The sequence below is a fragment of the Heloderma suspectum genome, chromosome 2 (genome assembly GCF_057233095.1).
Source record: "Heloderma suspectum isolate Gila_16-S chromosome 2, 16-S_ref, whole genome shotgun sequence".
Classification (NCBI taxonomy): domain Eukaryota; kingdom Metazoa; phylum Chordata; class Lepidosauria; order Squamata; family Helodermatidae; genus Heloderma; species Heloderma suspectum.
In genome coordinates, this window is record NC_139459.1 from 325,849,999 (window position 1) to 325,867,402 (window position 17,404).

At 42.2% G+C, this 17,404-nt stretch overlaps 1 protein-coding gene across 5 annotated transcripts in view; it reads left to right on the top strand.

The window, feature by feature from the left end:
• Positions 1–14,677, top strand: part of TAFA4 (TAFA chemokine like family member 4) — a 181,761-nt gene extending 167,084 nt beyond the window's left edge. For 2 of the 5 annotated variants that reach the window (XM_084832506.1, XM_084832507.1), the window contains 2 exons: positions 4,515–4,639; positions 12,420–14,677. In XM_084832506.1, coding sequence (XP_084688632.1) covers positions 4,515–4,639; positions 12,420–12,431 — 137 coding nt within the window. In that variant the 3' untranslated portion in view covers positions 12,432–14,677. The remainder of the gene's footprint in view (positions 1–4,514; positions 4,640–12,419) is intronic. The other 3 variants (XM_084832505.1, XM_084832504.1, XM_084832503.1) reach the window with 2 other exon arrangements.
• Positions 14,678–17,404: the final 2,727 nt, after the last annotated feature.

Genomic DNA, 17,404 nt, shown 5'->3' on the forward strand with positions numbered 1-17,404 from the left:
TTCTCTCTGAACCTCAATTTGTAATGCAACAGGCGAGCTTCAGTCTTTAAATCAGCTCCGAGATCTAGCCTCTGGGATGTTATCCTGTTTCTTTGAGGCCTTCCATATATATGATTGTTGAGCAGAGCCGTCCCCATTTAGTCCAACTCTATCAACTGTGGTTGCAGCTGCTGCAGCTGCGGGCCCACCTTGTGAGATGACGCAAATGGCCCTAGGATGGCCAGCTACACGTTACCAAAAAGGAGGGCATGCGTTCCCTGCCCTCAAAAGGACAAAAGAGGATGCCAACTTGCATAAAGCTTACACATGCTAATTTATATGTATAGCTGCAAATTTAGAAACCATTAATATAATTTAAATAAAAAACAATACAACTCACCCTAGCAGGAAAGACTTTGCCCAGGTGACCTGTGTGTCTGCTCAGTCTTCAGTCCACATGCTAATGGTGGATGGGCAAGTGCAAGGCACCTATTTTCCACTCTTAAGGTTCTTTATCCTTAAACCTGACTTGGACTGGACAGCCCTTCAAACTGAGGACACCTTCAAACAGAGGACTGTCCTCTGACAGACCATCAAATTATTATAACAATTTGGACAGAAATGCAGTACATCTTTCCATAGTGTGGAAGACTGATTACTTGTGTGCCTGCCTGTTCAGGCTGTGGTCTAAGTGCTAACTGTTGAAGGGAAACTTCAAAGCCCCTGTTGTTCTCCCTTCATACTTGACTTGGACTGGACCACCCTTCAAGCAGAGGATGCCTTCAAGTAGAGGACTGTCCTCTGTAAAGTAGGACACCTGGCAACCCCAACTAGCATGTTTTCTAGGCTTCCGATTCAGGTGCCATACGTTGGCCCACTGAAATTTGGTGGAGCTAGTCAGATGTTTTGTCTCCTTGGTAACGTCTTAGCTGGTCCTCACAAATAATTTTGGGATTATCTGGATCTGAGGACCTAGCTGGATCTGGTAATCACTTTGTTTGTTTTTCTAAGTACCACATAATGCGCTTCCCAAGGCTTACGTAGTGAAGGGATTTTACCCCTCTTCTTAGGGTTGTAAAACGACACTAGATCACCCCTCACAAGTTTTCCACAAGTTGTCATACTGATTAATATTCATTCATTCATTCCCTTTATATTCCACCTTTCTTCCATCATGGAACTCAAGGTGGCTACATGTGGTTCCCAGGTGGTCTCCCCTCCAAGCACTGACCAGACCCAGACCTGCTTAGCTTTATCATATGCCTTCAGACCATACTCTGGGAGCCAGTCACATGTTTTGTATCCTTAATGACCTGACAGGCTACAGCCTCCCCCTTCCCTTGTCTCATACCTGTTGTGAAGGTTTAAGGCCTACAGAAGCAAGGAAAAGAAAAAGGTCAGGCCGAGAGGCATCCTTGAGAGGAGTAGTTTCATTTCCTAGGTTAAGTTTCATTTTCATTTCCCAGGTTAAGTTTCATTTCTTCAGGTTTGAAGCAGTACTTTCGGTTTTGAGGGAGGAGAGTGTATAAAGATTGTGAGTGAGCCAGTACTAGCAGAGTCAGGAAGAGCAGAACCTGAAGAGAGAGCAGGATGAAGCAGCCTGGAGAAATCACCAGCTAGGGTGAAGGAACTCGCGTTTTGAAACTTTTATTTTCTCTTAATGCCTTTTGTATCACTGAGTTCTATTGTGTAAATACCATTAGTTGTGATTTGCTTGCTTTAATTTACCAGTAAACTGTTGTGGTTAAACTCCAAGTGTCTGGTGTATCAAACACCCACGTCTACACCCTAAACCCCACATTATTGGGAAGGAGAAGTTTAAAAGAAGGAAGGTAGGCCTCTTAAGGAGGCAAGACATCCTTAAGGAGTTGCTCAGGGGGTCCATAAGGGGAACCCTGACACCCATCTTCCTCTTCCTATGTGGACTCAGAAAATAGAGTGGGGGAGAATGTACACCCTCAGTTTACTCGCGCTCCTTCTGCCCTGGCTGTCTGCCCAACCAAACTGACTGATTGACCCAGGGATGGCCCTCCCATTAAGCAGACTATGGTGGCTGCCTCAAGCAGCAGGTGCCGGTGGGCAGCAGCCTTCCACCATTTCCCTTGAAATTAGCCTGCTCTGCACCCTCTAATTTACCCTGCTGCCCTGAGGTGCATTGGAGGATGTTGTCCCATCAACGTTGTTGAAGTAATATTCAACCGCTAGTTCAGTCAGATTTCTATACATGGAATGTGGTGTGTGTGTGTGTGTGTGTGTGTGTGTCTGTCTGTCTGTGTACCATCTTGTCCTTGGTTGCAGGCAATTCTCTCAGTGAAGTCAGTTATGACAAAAGCACCCCGCCCCCTGATGGGAAGGAAAAAGAGGACAAATGGCTGGCTCCTCCTAATGGCTTTCTCACTTGCTAGGCCATTTTTAGCCCTTTTGTTTGTATTTTACAAGACTTGTGGGTCACCACAATTAAATTAAGAGATTCCAAGCAAAAATTATCAAAATTTAAGTATCATGAACACATACACACACTTTAAAAATCCAGCTAGTTAATCATTAACCAGTCCAATCAGAATAATTATTTGCTGAAAACACTAGAATATGCTTTTAAAAACCCCTCTGAGAGATTATTTGCATTTTTTATTAACTGAAACTTCAGGTGATGAAATTACACACAGTAATGATAGACTCCTACCCAAAGACACCTGGCTGTTACCTACATAGAAAATACACAGCAGAAATGAAATAATTGAATCAGTATCCAAGCTACCAAATCTACCATTGTTATCCTGCTGTTAGTTAACCTAATTTAGGGTTTGGGGCAAAAAAACAAAAAAAAAGTCACCCTGTGAAATTTATGGCCTATTGCTTTGTCCTTTGCATGTAAGAATTGTGATTTTGTACACTTCTGCAGAGCAAAGAATTGTAATCAGCAATGAAGTTCATAATAATGTGCACATAATAAAAGAATGTTAGACAACAGAATTAACATTTATTTCCATATTTCAGTTTCTAATTCAGTTTGGATTGTGAACCAATATCTTCTCTAGTAATTTCATATGAACTGATGAATTGCATCCACTGAATCAAATTAAATAAGGGATGTATAAATAAATACGCTTTATGGATTTTTTTCCCTCCCTAGTAAAAATACAGTATGAAAAATAGTTAAGAAGAAGTGAAAGAGGAAACTGATTAAAGGCAACTGCCTTTGCCTGCAATCGTATAGAGAAGCTGCTTAAATCTTATTGAAGTCAAAGGAATTTAGGCTGCAATTGAACTCAAGACATACTTCTGCCTAAACATGCATTAAACACTGTTAAGCAGCTTATTGTTGTGCAGGACTGCAATATGTATGTAAACACCTTGCTTTGCTTAAATAAAGTTACTGAAGTATCTTGCAGAAAACTGCCAAAATATGCTGTGCAGAAAATTTATCATTTATTCCATTTATTCTAATACATATACACACCAGCTCACCGGCAATGGCTGTTGTGATGATTTGCAAACAAAATATTAGGGCCGAGGAACCATGTTACAAGAAGGACCTCCACTGCCAATGCAACTGGGTTGAGATGCTCCCTGTTTTGTCATGCTGTGTTGAAACTGCTGTTTCAGCCTGGTTGCTGTAGCAACATAGATGCATTCCCTGTCCCCCATCCCTGCAGACGAACAGTAACGGAAGGCCTTTGTATGGGAGTCAGGGAACAGGGAACACTTGGTGATGCTGCCAGGTTTGAGAGGCTCTGGGCAAAGATGCCCCCCATACTGTCCTCTCTGCTTTTCTCTCCCCGTCCCACCATCTGGCTAATTTCTCTTTCCTCCTCCCTGCTTATTGTTGGATAATAGGAACAACTCCGCATCCTTCCAGACACTAGGGGGCGACAGAAAACATGTCTTGTTCATCCCCCTGTTGTCCTGTAACCCGATCAGTTCCTTTTTCCTGTTCCCTCCCTTTCCTCTTCTTCCTTCCTCGTTTTCCTCTGCAACGAGCAACAAACACCATGTGGCTCTCTCCCAAAGAGGAAGCGAGTAACCATATCTCATGCCCTCACTTACTTACACTCTCACACCCAGCTTCAGGGGGTGATTGTACTTAAACAGTGTTAGTCTCCTCTGATGATGTGTTGTTGTTGTTCAGTCGTTCAGTCGTGTCCGACTCTAAAAGCACTAATAAAGTAAGTTAATTTGAACTTCTTTTAAACCAGCTCTAGCCTGCATTTATCACAGTTCAGATGAAAAGAATGTGTGAGGGGCACACAGGGCAGCATGTTCAGCAGGAGAGAAAGAAAGAGATAGCAGCCCTCCTGTTGTATACACACCTAAATATTCTCAACTGGAAAGTGGCCCATAAAGTGCACGTGTGCTGCATTAACTACTTGTGCTGGGCATTTAGTATGATGGCACTGTATGGCCAATGACCTTGCTGGCTGGGGCTAATGGGAGTTGTAGCGCAACACATCTGGAAGGCACCAGGTTGGGGGAAGGGTTGCATTTGCCTATAAGTTTCTTGATAGCACTGGCTCCCTTTTGCTTTTGTCTTCCAGCCACCATTGTTGTCCAGAAGTGGTGGTGTCATATGAGCCCTTGTCTGGATGGAGAAGAATGTAAAGTACTTCCAGATTACTCAGGTTGGTCATGCAGCAGTGGAAACAAAGTCAAAACTACCAAGGCAAGTTCATGTACGCTGCTCATTCCTTGCTCTCATGTTAGCCAACATCAGGGTAAATTTAATTAGGGGCCAAACTAGACAAAATAGTGGGAGATGGACAGGATTGGGAGATAAGATTGGATCACCTGATTTTTTTTTAAAAAGAAGCCAAAGATATATACTAGCATAAAATGTGCCAAGGAAACAAAAATCCTGTTTTCCTTCAGGATTTCCTTTTTCCATGGTAAAGTTTGTTTCCTGTAAAATAGTTTGCGGCCTTCATCATGATATAAAAGAAGAAGAAAGAAAATAGGACCACTAACTGCTCAAGCACAGAAAATGACACCACTTTTTGTAAGTGTTTTCTAGAGTGAGTAGCTCTAATCCAGTGAATTTCATCCTGTGCAGGGAGTATTAATGTGCCCATGTTCCCCTAGTTAACTTTGAGAAAGATTCATGTCTGCATTTCTTGTGTGTGGATCTGTTCTTTTCGTTGAAATAAACGGGGTGATCTGTACTGGCAAGAGCTTTGAGTGCTAGCTGTAGAGCTCTTACGGAGAATCTGGGGGCATCTCTACATCAGCCTAAAATCCTGCATTTAAAATGGGGCTTTCTGCTTCCATTTTAATTTAAATGCAGGATCACGACGACTCCTTTTTCACTCGCTTCCTCCCCCCCCCTCCCTCCTTCTCCCGATATCTGAGTCTTCCATTCTCTTTCATTGATCTCGCTCCTCTTCTTGCCGCTTTTCCTCTTTTCACAGAGGAAACTCAAACGGAACACAACGGGGTAATTTGATAGGTCATTATCTGCGATCTATTTAAAATGGAACAAAGGGCATTTAGTGCAGGAGACACCTGGTGGGTCATGGAGTGTCATGTCAGGGTCATGGCATCATGTTAAGAGCCTGCCAACTTCTGTGAAGGAGCAATCTCAATCGCAGGATAAAAGCTCTGTGTGAAGAAAGCCTGGTGGGGTTGGAACAGTTGTGTTCCTGCAGTGCTTACCATTTGGGGGTAAATGGGCTTGCCACAAATTTAACCTGTGTTTGCGTTCTTAGCCATTCATCCCAGCTCTGTTAGTCAGGTGGCTTTGAGAAGCAAACAAAACATTTGGGTCATCAGACATTTGGACAACTAGAAATGGTGCTGATTTAGCGTTATATTTCAATGTGACCAAAGCTGCAATCTTAAACATACCTGCCAGGGCAGGGTAGGGAAACATGTGGCCTCTGGATGTTGTGAGACTGCAGCTCCCATCAGCCCTAGCCAGCATGGCCAATGGTGAGCAAATGGGAGCTGCAATCCAACCATGTCTGGAGGCCACACTTTCCTCATCCCTCTACTAGGAAGTAAGACCTTAAGAAATTGGGAAGGAGCCTAGCTGAGTGATAAATGTCATGCTTTCCATGCAGAAGGCCCCGGGGTCAATCTCTGGCATTGTTCTCTTAAAAGAAGGTGATGTGGCAGACCTCTTCCTAAGACCCTAGTGGGCTGTTGCCAGCCAAAGTAGACAATATTGGGCTAAATGGGCAAATAGTCTGACCGGTACGAGGTACCTTCCTAGCTCATTTGCACTTGCTTCTGAATAGGCATGCCAAAGACTGCAATGTAAAGCTATATTCTTGTGCACGCTTGCCTGGGAGTAAGTCCCATTGAACATAATGGGGCCTATTTCTGTATAAATCTGTATAGGACTGCTGTGCAAAGTTGGCTTCTTTAACACCATATTTAAAATTTTATATCCTATCTTCATCAGATTGGTCTTTTGACTGCTGTTTTGCAGTTCCTTCTGAATCTATGCTGAAAACAGCTGGGGATTGGCTTAGGTTCATGTTGACGCAGACAACACCAGCAATATCGACCAGCTGAAAATTCCTCTGGCTTTAAGTGAGGCACCATTTCAGAATACGGTGCTACAAAATGTGTGTGTGTGGACAGAAATCCCACAAATTACACACTGGTGTGTTTGTCACTTGCAGTTCTTGCCTGTTTATGCTCTTGGCCGAAGTGGAATTATCTTTATCCTCCTCCTTTTTATGCTGTTGTGTGACCCTTGTATTGCATGAGTAGCTCAATTGCTACTTGTAGTATCTCAGTTGTTGTAGTGTGGGAGGAAGAGTTGGAGTTGACAGTAACAGTTCTAGCCTAGGATTAGTTAGTTAGTTAGTTTATTCATTCAAGGTATTTATAAGCCGATATTCAGGGCCAACCCCTCATAAAACAACATACACAGGAGAATGATGTAATATACACTGGGCACATCAGATAGATGTACATGGGCACATCAAACAGGTGTGCAGTTTCCACAGTGAAGACCACTGTGAATCATATGAACTATTCACATCTTAAGGAAAGGCAACAGTGAAAAAAGTAGGCTTTCAAGGCCCTCTTAAAGGCCTGTACAGAAGGGGCCAACTGCAAGCCATTTGGAAGGGAGTTCCAGAACTGCAGTTCTTTGCTGATCATAAGGGGCCGTCCACAGTGTGGTTGAGCATGGAGAAAAAGGAGTAACGAAGGAGCTGGTGAGCAGAAACAGATGCAGTCTAAGGAGAGCAAGTCCATACCAGCCAGAGGCAAGAGAATCAGCAGAGCTCTCTGCCCTTAGAATGAAAATGAGCAGGAACTGTCTCTTCTTCACATGTGTGGGTATGATTTCCAATTCTGACTGAGGCTTTTGCACACATCTGTAGTTTGAGATTAATTACTGTGCTGAATTAGCACCCAAGAGTGCCCTAAACTGGCTTTGCTTCATTAAAGTAACAAGCCATTAACTCCCCTTTTCAAAGAGGAGATCCTCAAGCGTGCAATCCACATCCCACTGAAGTCAGTGGCAAAGCTCACTTTGATCTTAATGGGTTAGCATTGCACCCAGAGGTGCTGCAAGTATCTTTAATTTGATAAGATGTCTGTGATGGGGCTTTTCCATTTTCTTGTTGTTTTGCAAATATACTTTTCACACCAAGAGAAAAACCAAGGTTGGACCTATCCAGATAATAATGCACGTAAGCCGCCTTTTATACTGTGAATTCATGTACTTGGCATCTCTTTGTGGTGTGTTTAGCTTCTGGTTCCAGCTTTTTTTTTTTCTGGGCAAGGAAGCATCAGTGTGAGTTGGGAATATAAATTTTAGATTGTCAGATTCCTGAAAGTACAGCCATTTCATCAGGTACTTCCGTAAGGAAAAGTACAATTCCCCAAGGCATCATGAAGCAGTAGGGAGGTTTTTATTATTATTATCATCATCACCCATCTTGGGAATAATTCTAGATTCATAAAAAGTTGCTGCTGTTGTCAGTCCAAACAAAGGTGCTCTGAAGTGTTTTTTTTTTTTTTTTTACTTCTGCGCATAAAAAAGATTTCCACGAGTAGATTCATTTATATAATAGGCTATCATGGATGGGGCATTTTCCTTAGAGATGATAAAGGATGATACTGCAAACTCAGAAGCAATGAGCCTATGCACACCAGTTGCTGGGGAACATGGGTGGGAGAGTGCTGCTGCAGTCATGTCCTGCTTGTGGGTTCCTGGTCAATGGCTGGTTGGCCACTATGTGAACAGAATGCTGGACCCTTGGTCTGATCCAGCATGGCTCTTCTTATGTTATGTTCTTAATAATGATATCCAGTAGATAATTTCAATATGTAATGGTCTGTAAAATGCAAATTCCATATTGGGGATCATTAGGAAAAGAATCTAAAATAAAACTGCCAATATCATAATGCTCTTACACAAATTTATGGTGCAAACATACTGGAAATACTGTGTGCAGTTCTGGTCGCCACACCTCCAAGGGGTATTGTAGAGCTGGAAAAGGGACAGAAAAGTGCAACCGATCATTTCCTGAGTGCTCAGTCACAAAACTACACCCCCTCCTCTGCCTCCCTCTCCCCTTGTCTGGTGGTTTTCACTTATGGAGAGCTTGCAGAGCTTGTGGGAGGTTCAAAAATATATACGATCAGGACAGAAGAACCCACCTGAGGTGGGCCCAGAGCCTCAGGACCAGTCTGCTTCACCAGCTGGTTTCATGCTTTATCCAAGTTGTTTGCACAGCCCTACTGTTTATCTTTTCAAAAATCATGAGGGGCCAGCTAGAGTGCCTTCCAGGCTGCCATGTGAGTTGTATAAGTACATGTGGAACATGCAAGTCACATAGATAAACCTGGTGATAAGTTCTGCAGGTTGACATTCTCTTGCACATACCTGTGAGGCTAGACCTCTGCTGCTATTATTGCTTGGTAAGTGATGATCATGGTCCAGCGTTCAAATATCCTTGTCAGTTGAAGTCAGTAGGATTTAAGCGTGAATAACTGCATGCCGGCTAATACCTATGTGGATTTCAGACTCGGTCATTACTTGAGCACGCTCCGGGAGAGAGCGGAGGACAGGAAGGCCTGGCGTGCTATGGTCCATGGGGTCACGAAGAGTCAGACACGACTTAACGACTGAACAATATTGCATCTTCTTTAAACACACAAAGGCATCAATTATATGGCTTATTATGTGGGGTCTGAGCTGGCGGTGACTGACCAAGAAAGAGATCTTGGAGCTGGGGTGGATTGCTCAATGAAAATGTCCATTGAGCAGCTGCTGTGAAAAAGGCAAATTCCATGTTGGGGATCATTAGGAAAGGAATAAAAAATAAAACTGCCAATATTATGCTTATAGAAATCTATGGTGCGAACATACTTAGAATATTGTGTACTGGTTGACGCATCTCAAAAAGGATATTGTAGAGTTGGAGAAGGCGCAGAAAGGGGCAATCAGAATGAACAGGGCTGGAGCAATTCTCCTACAGTGTTTGGGGCTTTTGAGCTTAGGAAAAAAGATAAGTGGGAACATGATAGAAGTGTGTAAAATTAGACATGGTGTGTGAGAAAGTGGATAGGGAGACGTTTTTCTCGTTTTCTTGTAATACTAGAACCTGGGGCCATCCAATGAAGTTGATTCATGGGAGATTCAGGACACGTAAAAGGAAGTTCTTCACACAGCGCATAGTCAAACGATGGAATTCGCCACCAGAAGGTGTAGTGATGGCCACCAACATGGATAGCTTTAAAAGTGGATTAGAGAAATTCATGGAGGAGAAGGCTATCAATGGATGCTAGCTGTGATGGCAATATTTTGCCTCCATTATCAGAGGCAGCATGTTGCTGAGTACTGGGGAACATGGGTGGGAGGGTGCTATTGCACTCATGCCCTGCTTGTGGGCTTCCACAGAGGCATCTGGTTAGCCACTGTGGGAACAGAATGCTGGATTAGAGAGGACTTTGGTCTGATCCAGCAGGGTTCTTCTTATGTTTCTAACAGCTTGTGATTATGGGCGCCATTCAGTAGAACACTGTGCTTCCTGGTCTGCGAAAGAGACACAGCCAGGAGATTGAGAAGGATTCATTGCAGCAAATTGTTGAGAATAGACAACTATGAAGGCCTTTAGGATTTCAGTGATAATGAAGGAGCAAACTAAGAACAAAAACTCCACCCCCAGCAAGCAAACAAACAAACAAACAAACACAATATTAAAAATGGCTCCAAGTCTCTCTCATTCTGTTTGTGCACTCATGTGAAAAGTGTGAATAGGAGTGTGGAACAGAAAATCCAGTGTGTGTGTGTATATGTATATGTATGTATGTGTGTGTGTGTGTGTGTATATACACGCCATTGTAGGTTTTGCAATTTACAATGAAGGCTTTTGTCTCACAGGTGTGGGAAAAGTAGATAGACATCACACTTAGTGTAATGCATGAAAGTCCCCTTAAATGAAATGAGCTTTATAAGAACTAGTTCATAAGTATTGTTTTCACTGAAAGCCTACCCGACTTCCCCTTAGCTACCAAATAGCTGGTTAGAGGAATTTCAGCTTTTTAAAGAAGAGCTCATCCCAACTGCTCTATGTTTGCCATGCGTTAGATGAAAAAAAAGTTATTTAGGCAACTATAAAAAAAAGGGAACAAACACAAAATACTGGCATAATGTTGCTTTTGCATGTTGTTCATAGTTACAATAACTGTTGGATGAGATTAATATAGGCACACAAATAAACCATTTTTGGAGTGATTATGATTCCGAATAAAAATTAATGGAACACATTTTACTGTTTACGTTCACTGAGCACTGCTAATTAACAGAGCTGTTTTAAAATGTACATAAAATGTGTTTAGAAACTATAAAGATCAGTGTCTTTACCTGAAACGAAAAGAAGAGCTCTCAAACTTTCTTCCATTTCGGTTGTATGCCTGAACTTAGATCACCACCCTGATGACTCTGTCCTCCAGCTCTTAATAAGTTGCTTGTATTTACTTGCAAAGCAAAATTCTACTTAATGTCTGACCTGCTGCTGTTTTGCTATTCTTATTCCTTCAAAAGCATGTAAGATTTATTTATTTAATTTCACAAATTTATATACTGCTTCCCAACAAAATTATCGAAGTGGTGAACACAACACAAAAATATAACAATGAAACAATAATTTCTGCTCATCAGCAATAAAACTGAAACTGGCTGAGGCATTCCTCAGGGAAAGCCTGTGTACAGACGAATGTTTAAGGAGACGTCCAGAAGTCAGGACTGTGGACACCTGCCTGGATAGGTGCTGTAACACCAAATGCTTTGGTGCCACTATTTTATTTATTAAATGCCTCATGAAATAAATTGCTCTAGGTGTTTTACAGCTTAAAGTGTAGTAATAATAATAATAATAATACAAATAAAATTGCAATAAAATCAACAACGTAAAACGAATAAACGTGCCAACACAGCATAAAATATAATATCAGGTAAAACCACATTGCAGGGACTAAAATAATAAAACACAAAAATACTAAAATATTTTTAAATACTTGGAAGGAGCAATCCTATGGCTGCTAGACAGTGGCTAGATGGCCATAGGATGTCTGGTTTTCCGGGAGCCTGCGCTCTGAGGTCGGGTTCTGGAGAACTGACCTCCCCCCACTTCCGTGCTGCCTCCGAAGCAGTTGGCTGTCTAGCTGAAAATGCAGGGCAGGAGGAGTGCAGAGGGAACGATCCCCTCCATGCTTCTCCTGCCCTGCATTAGATAGGCAGTTGCCTCCGAGTTCGGAGGCAGCCGCCTATCTGAACAGGAATGCGCCCTAACAGACTTTAAGGGAGCACTCCTATGGTCCCTAGGAGAGTATCTCATGGCCAATTGGATATAGTGGCGTTCCCCTCCTGAGGCCATAGACATGTCTACAACTTCGGGAGGGGAAATCCAAACAGGAATATACCCACCTGCCCCGCAGCCACCACCAAAAGCACCATGGTATCTGCCTCACCTGAGGTCAGAGCTCTGAACTTTTATAAGGATGCAAATCAGGGGGCAGGGAGGGGAGGTGCAGAGGATCCTCAGTGTCCTAAAGTAGGGATGTCGCAGGACTCTGAGAGGGGAGGGGAGTCCAGTTGACTCCTCCCCCGCTCGGCCTCTCAGACTCCACTCTGCAGACCAGGGGTCCAGCAAGTAGCATATGAGCTGGAGTGGGGTGAGTCCATCCATCCCTATCCTAATGTTTCCCAGCTCCTGTCCCAGCGATTCCACTAGATGTGCTCAAAAGTGCGTACAGTGGAAAATCCACTGAAAGGAGGGCAGTGAGGCAAAGATTGCTCTGTTGGGTGTCTGCTGGTAGAACATAGGATGTTCTGAGCACAGAAGTACAGGTTAGAATTTGAGACTCCAGAGGTATGTCAGCTCATAACATCTTTGACAAATTCAGCTCCTACCTAGTTTTGTCACTATCAAAGTACTTACATGTATGGTTCTCACTTTCCTCTTTTTCTTTGTTTGCAGGTGACACGGTAGCAAAACATAAACATGTGCCAAACCTGGAACAGTGGAATTTACAACTGCATTGCCTGACTGTTGCACAGAGACATTCATTTTGTGAGAATACTATCAAGTTTGGACAGTCAGCTTTTCAAATGAGCTGGCAGGAACTAGAGCTGTGCTCCTTTTTAATGATGGCAGCATTCCTCAGACTACAACTTTCTTACAAAGAACTGTATACATTTTAAAGACAGGAACTATGAGTCTATCTCTTTCATGCTCAAGATGAACATCAGTAGAAGAGCAACCAAAACACCTTTCAAGGTGCATCATCTATAGGACTTGATTTATTACATTATAAATCCTGAAACCTTGATTCAAATAACTTTGGAGAAAAGGTGAGGTTAAGAACCAGTAATATTTCGGATGAAGGCGCCTCACCATAAAAATGATAGGAAAGACAATCGAATTACTGTTAGAAAATCCACTTCAATATATTTTTTATCTGAGATTTACTAAGTTATCAAATGAAGTAGGGAAGTAAATAATGATGCTTATTAAATAAGTAGCCCTTGCCAGTCTTCATATTCTGTTACTGTCTGTGAAGTTATGTTTCTCCCCATTGGTAGTGTTAAGGGCAGTAGTGAGGACACTGGCTCCAAAACATAGAGAGATTTTAGCATGCCAGATGTCTCCATCTACTTGGGAATCCGCAGAATAAACATCTTCATTGCCAATTTGCTTCCAGAAACTGAAAGAAAACTGGGCCATCAAGTAGGTATTTTCATCCAAGTCACGGAACAACCAGGTCATGGCTTTACATGTTCCAAACTACAAGTGTGGGAAGTGACTTAGGCGAGAAGACAATTCTTTTACCGTGGAATAGTCCCATCTATAGAGTGGGAAGTTAGCTAGGTAGATCTATAATTTCTACACTGATTCCTGTTGGCATTGTTGAATGGTGTGGGACTGTGAGCTGAAGCTTCCTACGCTGCTGGAGTGCAGAGGTCAAAGGTGCTAGAACTGCACACCCCATGTGCACAATTAGATCGCTATCTATAGCACATTCTATAATCTCATGTGCCAACTGTACTAGATGGCAATCTTTAGGGAGCAAATCCAGCCTGTTGTACTGCAAGACATAATCCAAATTTCCTTCTGATCTCTTGCTGCAGCATACCAAGTGCTGGCATAGATGACTCTGGAACAAGGGGAAAGTCTTTAGGATGCAGCATAAAGCATCTCTATTTCTGTGCTGTGTTAGAACTGCCTGTGTTGGTGCATTTCTGCATCTGTTATGATGACTCTTCTTAGTGGCTCTGACCTACCTGCTGTGTCCCATGTTGGCTTATGGTGCCAGTGCAGCAAAATGGAGAATATCGGTCATTTTGTGAACCGCCCAGAGAGCTTCGGCTATTGGGCGGTATAGAAATAAAATAAATAAATAAATAAATAAATAAATCATAAGACATTTAGCAGCACACTGGGACTTAGGATAATATTGCCAACATTGCACCTAGAAAGATTAGCGGATGGAAGCTGTTTTGTTTGGATTTTTGTTGCTCTCATTGCATCCTGATGGGTAGCATATTTATCGCTCATAAACAAAGTTCGAGGTAAAAAGAAGATCTTCACTTTCAGGTAGCTGCTATTTATAATGATTAGAATAATTAAACGTCCAGTTCTTTGACAGACCGCATTTTCTAGTGCATACAATTTATGACATGTAATTGTTTCCTATTATTTTAGTTGTATCTCATTCCGGTTTCCGTCTTTCCCTAAGTGCTACATACTTTTGTTTTGTCATCAGCCTGCATAAATGGAACTGTAAAGGGAGGGGAATTTATAGCCCGTCTGTTCCTGGTTACATCATTTGACTTTAAGATGCATTGGAACATATTCAAATTCAGCGATGCACACACATCTCTGCAGATGAACTGTCACTGACCCAGCAATTGCTGTGCTTTATGTAAATTGGACTGTGTTAACGTACAACCAATTTTTGTAGATCCAGAAATGCCAAAAACATGGAGACGGTGTTGCACTAATTTATTTAATTGTGTACAGGATTTCCTCACTACAATGTGAAGCTGTCTAGAATAATAGTCATTGTTGGCTTTTATTTTGTGAGGAATTTCTTGAATATTCACACCATGTTCTAAGACCTTCAGATAACTTTTTTCGCCTTTAAAACCAAGATAGATTCCTAATCTTGCTTCTGACTCTTAATTTTAATAATTATTGTATTTGTTAATTAGTAAATGAGGTTTTTTGCCCCCCTGGCTACTTGTTTTAGACAATTATTCCACCCTGCTTCCTGGATGGTTAATCAGAGATGGTCTTTCCCAGTATATGTCAACTTGTTAAATTGGTTTGATCATTCAAGGCCAAATGACCAACGCAATATATAAAATATTATATATTAAAAGATGACTACAATATATAACAACATGAACAAAAGATGTGAAAGCCAAATAAATCCTTGCTTAATTCCACTAAACACCTGCCCAGGGAGGCGGGAATCTTGCATTGCCTCTAGAAGATATTGAGGGTAGATTCACATGCCAGATTTTCAAGGAATGGGCTCACCAATAGAAGAGATCACCAGTGCTTGAATCCTTATAGAAATATGTATGCACATGATCAGGAAAGCCAGTAAAATTGCACCAATGTGTTATGTATCTAGATTTCAGCTAAGCAGGGGGTTACACAAATTCCTGGAGGATAAGGCTATCAGTGGTTACTAGGAGGTAAACAGTAGGAGAGTGCTATTGCCTTTTAAGTCCTGCTTGTGGCCTTTCCATTGGCATCTGGTTGGCTACTGAGGGAAACAAGACAGTGGACTAGTTGGGTCTCTGGTCTGATCCAGCAGGGCTCTTCTTTGTTTTCACATGTTAGCTTTGCCCTTGCATTTTGGGGTTTATTTTGTCTCCATGGTGCTGCATACCTCTCAGGTAAAGTATATGGGCAAAAGGCATTCCATAGTTCAACAGCGTTTCAATTGTTTCTGGTACCATCTCCAGACAAGCTGGTTAGAAAAAAAACCCAGCCCACTTTTTAACTCATGCTTTTCTATTTCTGCACAAGAAAAGGCCGTAGCCCCAGTGCAACACAAGACTTCTGCATACTCATACCCAATGCATTTCATGTTTTGAAGCATGCCTGTATTGGATTGGGGACACTGTGTTTTAGCTAAGAGCCCTTTCAGGATTGGTGTCTAAACCAACCAGTAGACCTGGCAGTAAGTCAGTGAGACTTCTGAGTAAACATGTATAGGATTGCTCTGTATGAAGTACATCTGCTCTCCTGAATTTCATGGGGATTTTATCCTCCTGGATCACAGAGATGGAGCAAAACGTTTGTTTTTCGAAAGCGTCATCTCAGCCACATGCCGTCCTTTATGAAGGAGCCTGATATGAATCCAGATAGGCAACTTCATGCACCCCAGATGTTTTCGACTAAAACTACCATAACCCTTTACTATTAGCCATGTTGGCTGGAGATGATGGCAATTGTAGTTCAACCCATCACCATCTGGACTACAGTGGGTAGTCCAGATGGTCCTGGGGAAGGTTGATCTGGAGATAGTGCCAATTGGTAATGACTGACCATAGGATTTAAGTTGGTTCTCCAAAAGGACCTTCTTGCCCCACAACACTGGTAAGTCTCAGCCTAAGGCATTGAATCTGTTGGTGTTCTTTAAATATCTGTCTCCTGTTAATCTTATGATCCAGTTAAAGCAGAATTTCATATAAGATAATGGTTTAAAATAACAGCATGAACTAACCTTGGGAGACCTTTCTGTTTTATGAATCATTATATATGTTTATTATAGGCATGAGGGAAAATGTTCCCAACAGAAGAAAAACATACTACTGTTCAAACACCCAAGGGCCTAATCTAGCTTTGATATGTGCACTTTTAACTCTCCATAATACTAACAGTAACTATATGCTAGTTTTAAGGGAGGCTATGGATAAAAGAATGTTCCTGGCAGAAATTTACACCCAAATAGTATAAAATGGAATCTTGCCGATAAAACTGCCAGATACGAGATGGAGCTTGCAGACTTCTAGTCCTTGTCTGTGGCGGTATGTTACGCAACTTTTACTCGTGAGTCGACTTTCTTCTCCCTTTGCCAGCAGAGTCACTGGAAGAATACATCCATGAAGTATGCTCCATAACATGGAGTCTTTCTATAACAGGTACGATCTTTTGAATCAGTATCTGGGTAAAAAACAGGAAGCAGGAAGAAATGGACAGTTTCCACAACAGATGGAAAGAAGAAGTGAGGATCAGTACAGAGGCAGTTGCTAACTTTTTCATAAATCATATGGAGCCAGGGGTGAAAAGGGAGTTAGCCAGGTTTGTGGATAACACTCAATTATTCATATGGTGAAATCCAAAGCAGGCCATGAAGACTTCAAGAAAGATGTATGGGGGATTTTCTCTCCCAGTGCTGCCACCACCTTTGGGGGAGCTGCTCCTTCACTGGGCAATCCCACCTATGGAGTTTCTTATTTTTAGCAAATGCTTATATGTCAGGGCCTAAGTAACTCTCTGCCCCTATAACTCAAGAGTTCCACAAGCTGACCCCTTTCCGCTGCCCCCAGTTCTGTTCGAATACTTTAAAACCTCTTAGTAGCTGTTATAAGAGGCTTAAGCATGAGATGGGCACCAACACTAGAGACGATATGAACTATTAAACAAGTTAATTTATTAAAGGGATATTTTGTACATAAGGGATTATTAATATTTACTTTGGCGTTTTCACAAAAGTGCTTGCTGTGACACTTAAGGACTTGAAGAGACACTAATAAAAAACCTTTAAGAGAGCAATGCTATCGCCGCTAGACAGTGTCTTGGTGGCTATAGGAGTTTTTGGTTTCTGGGGGCTGAGCTCGGAGCCACGAATCCGAGCTGGTTTCCCAGAAATTGCACTCCCCTCCCCTGTTGCCTCATAGGCAGTATGGTTTTTCCCCGTTTCTGCCCTCATAAACACAGCATGG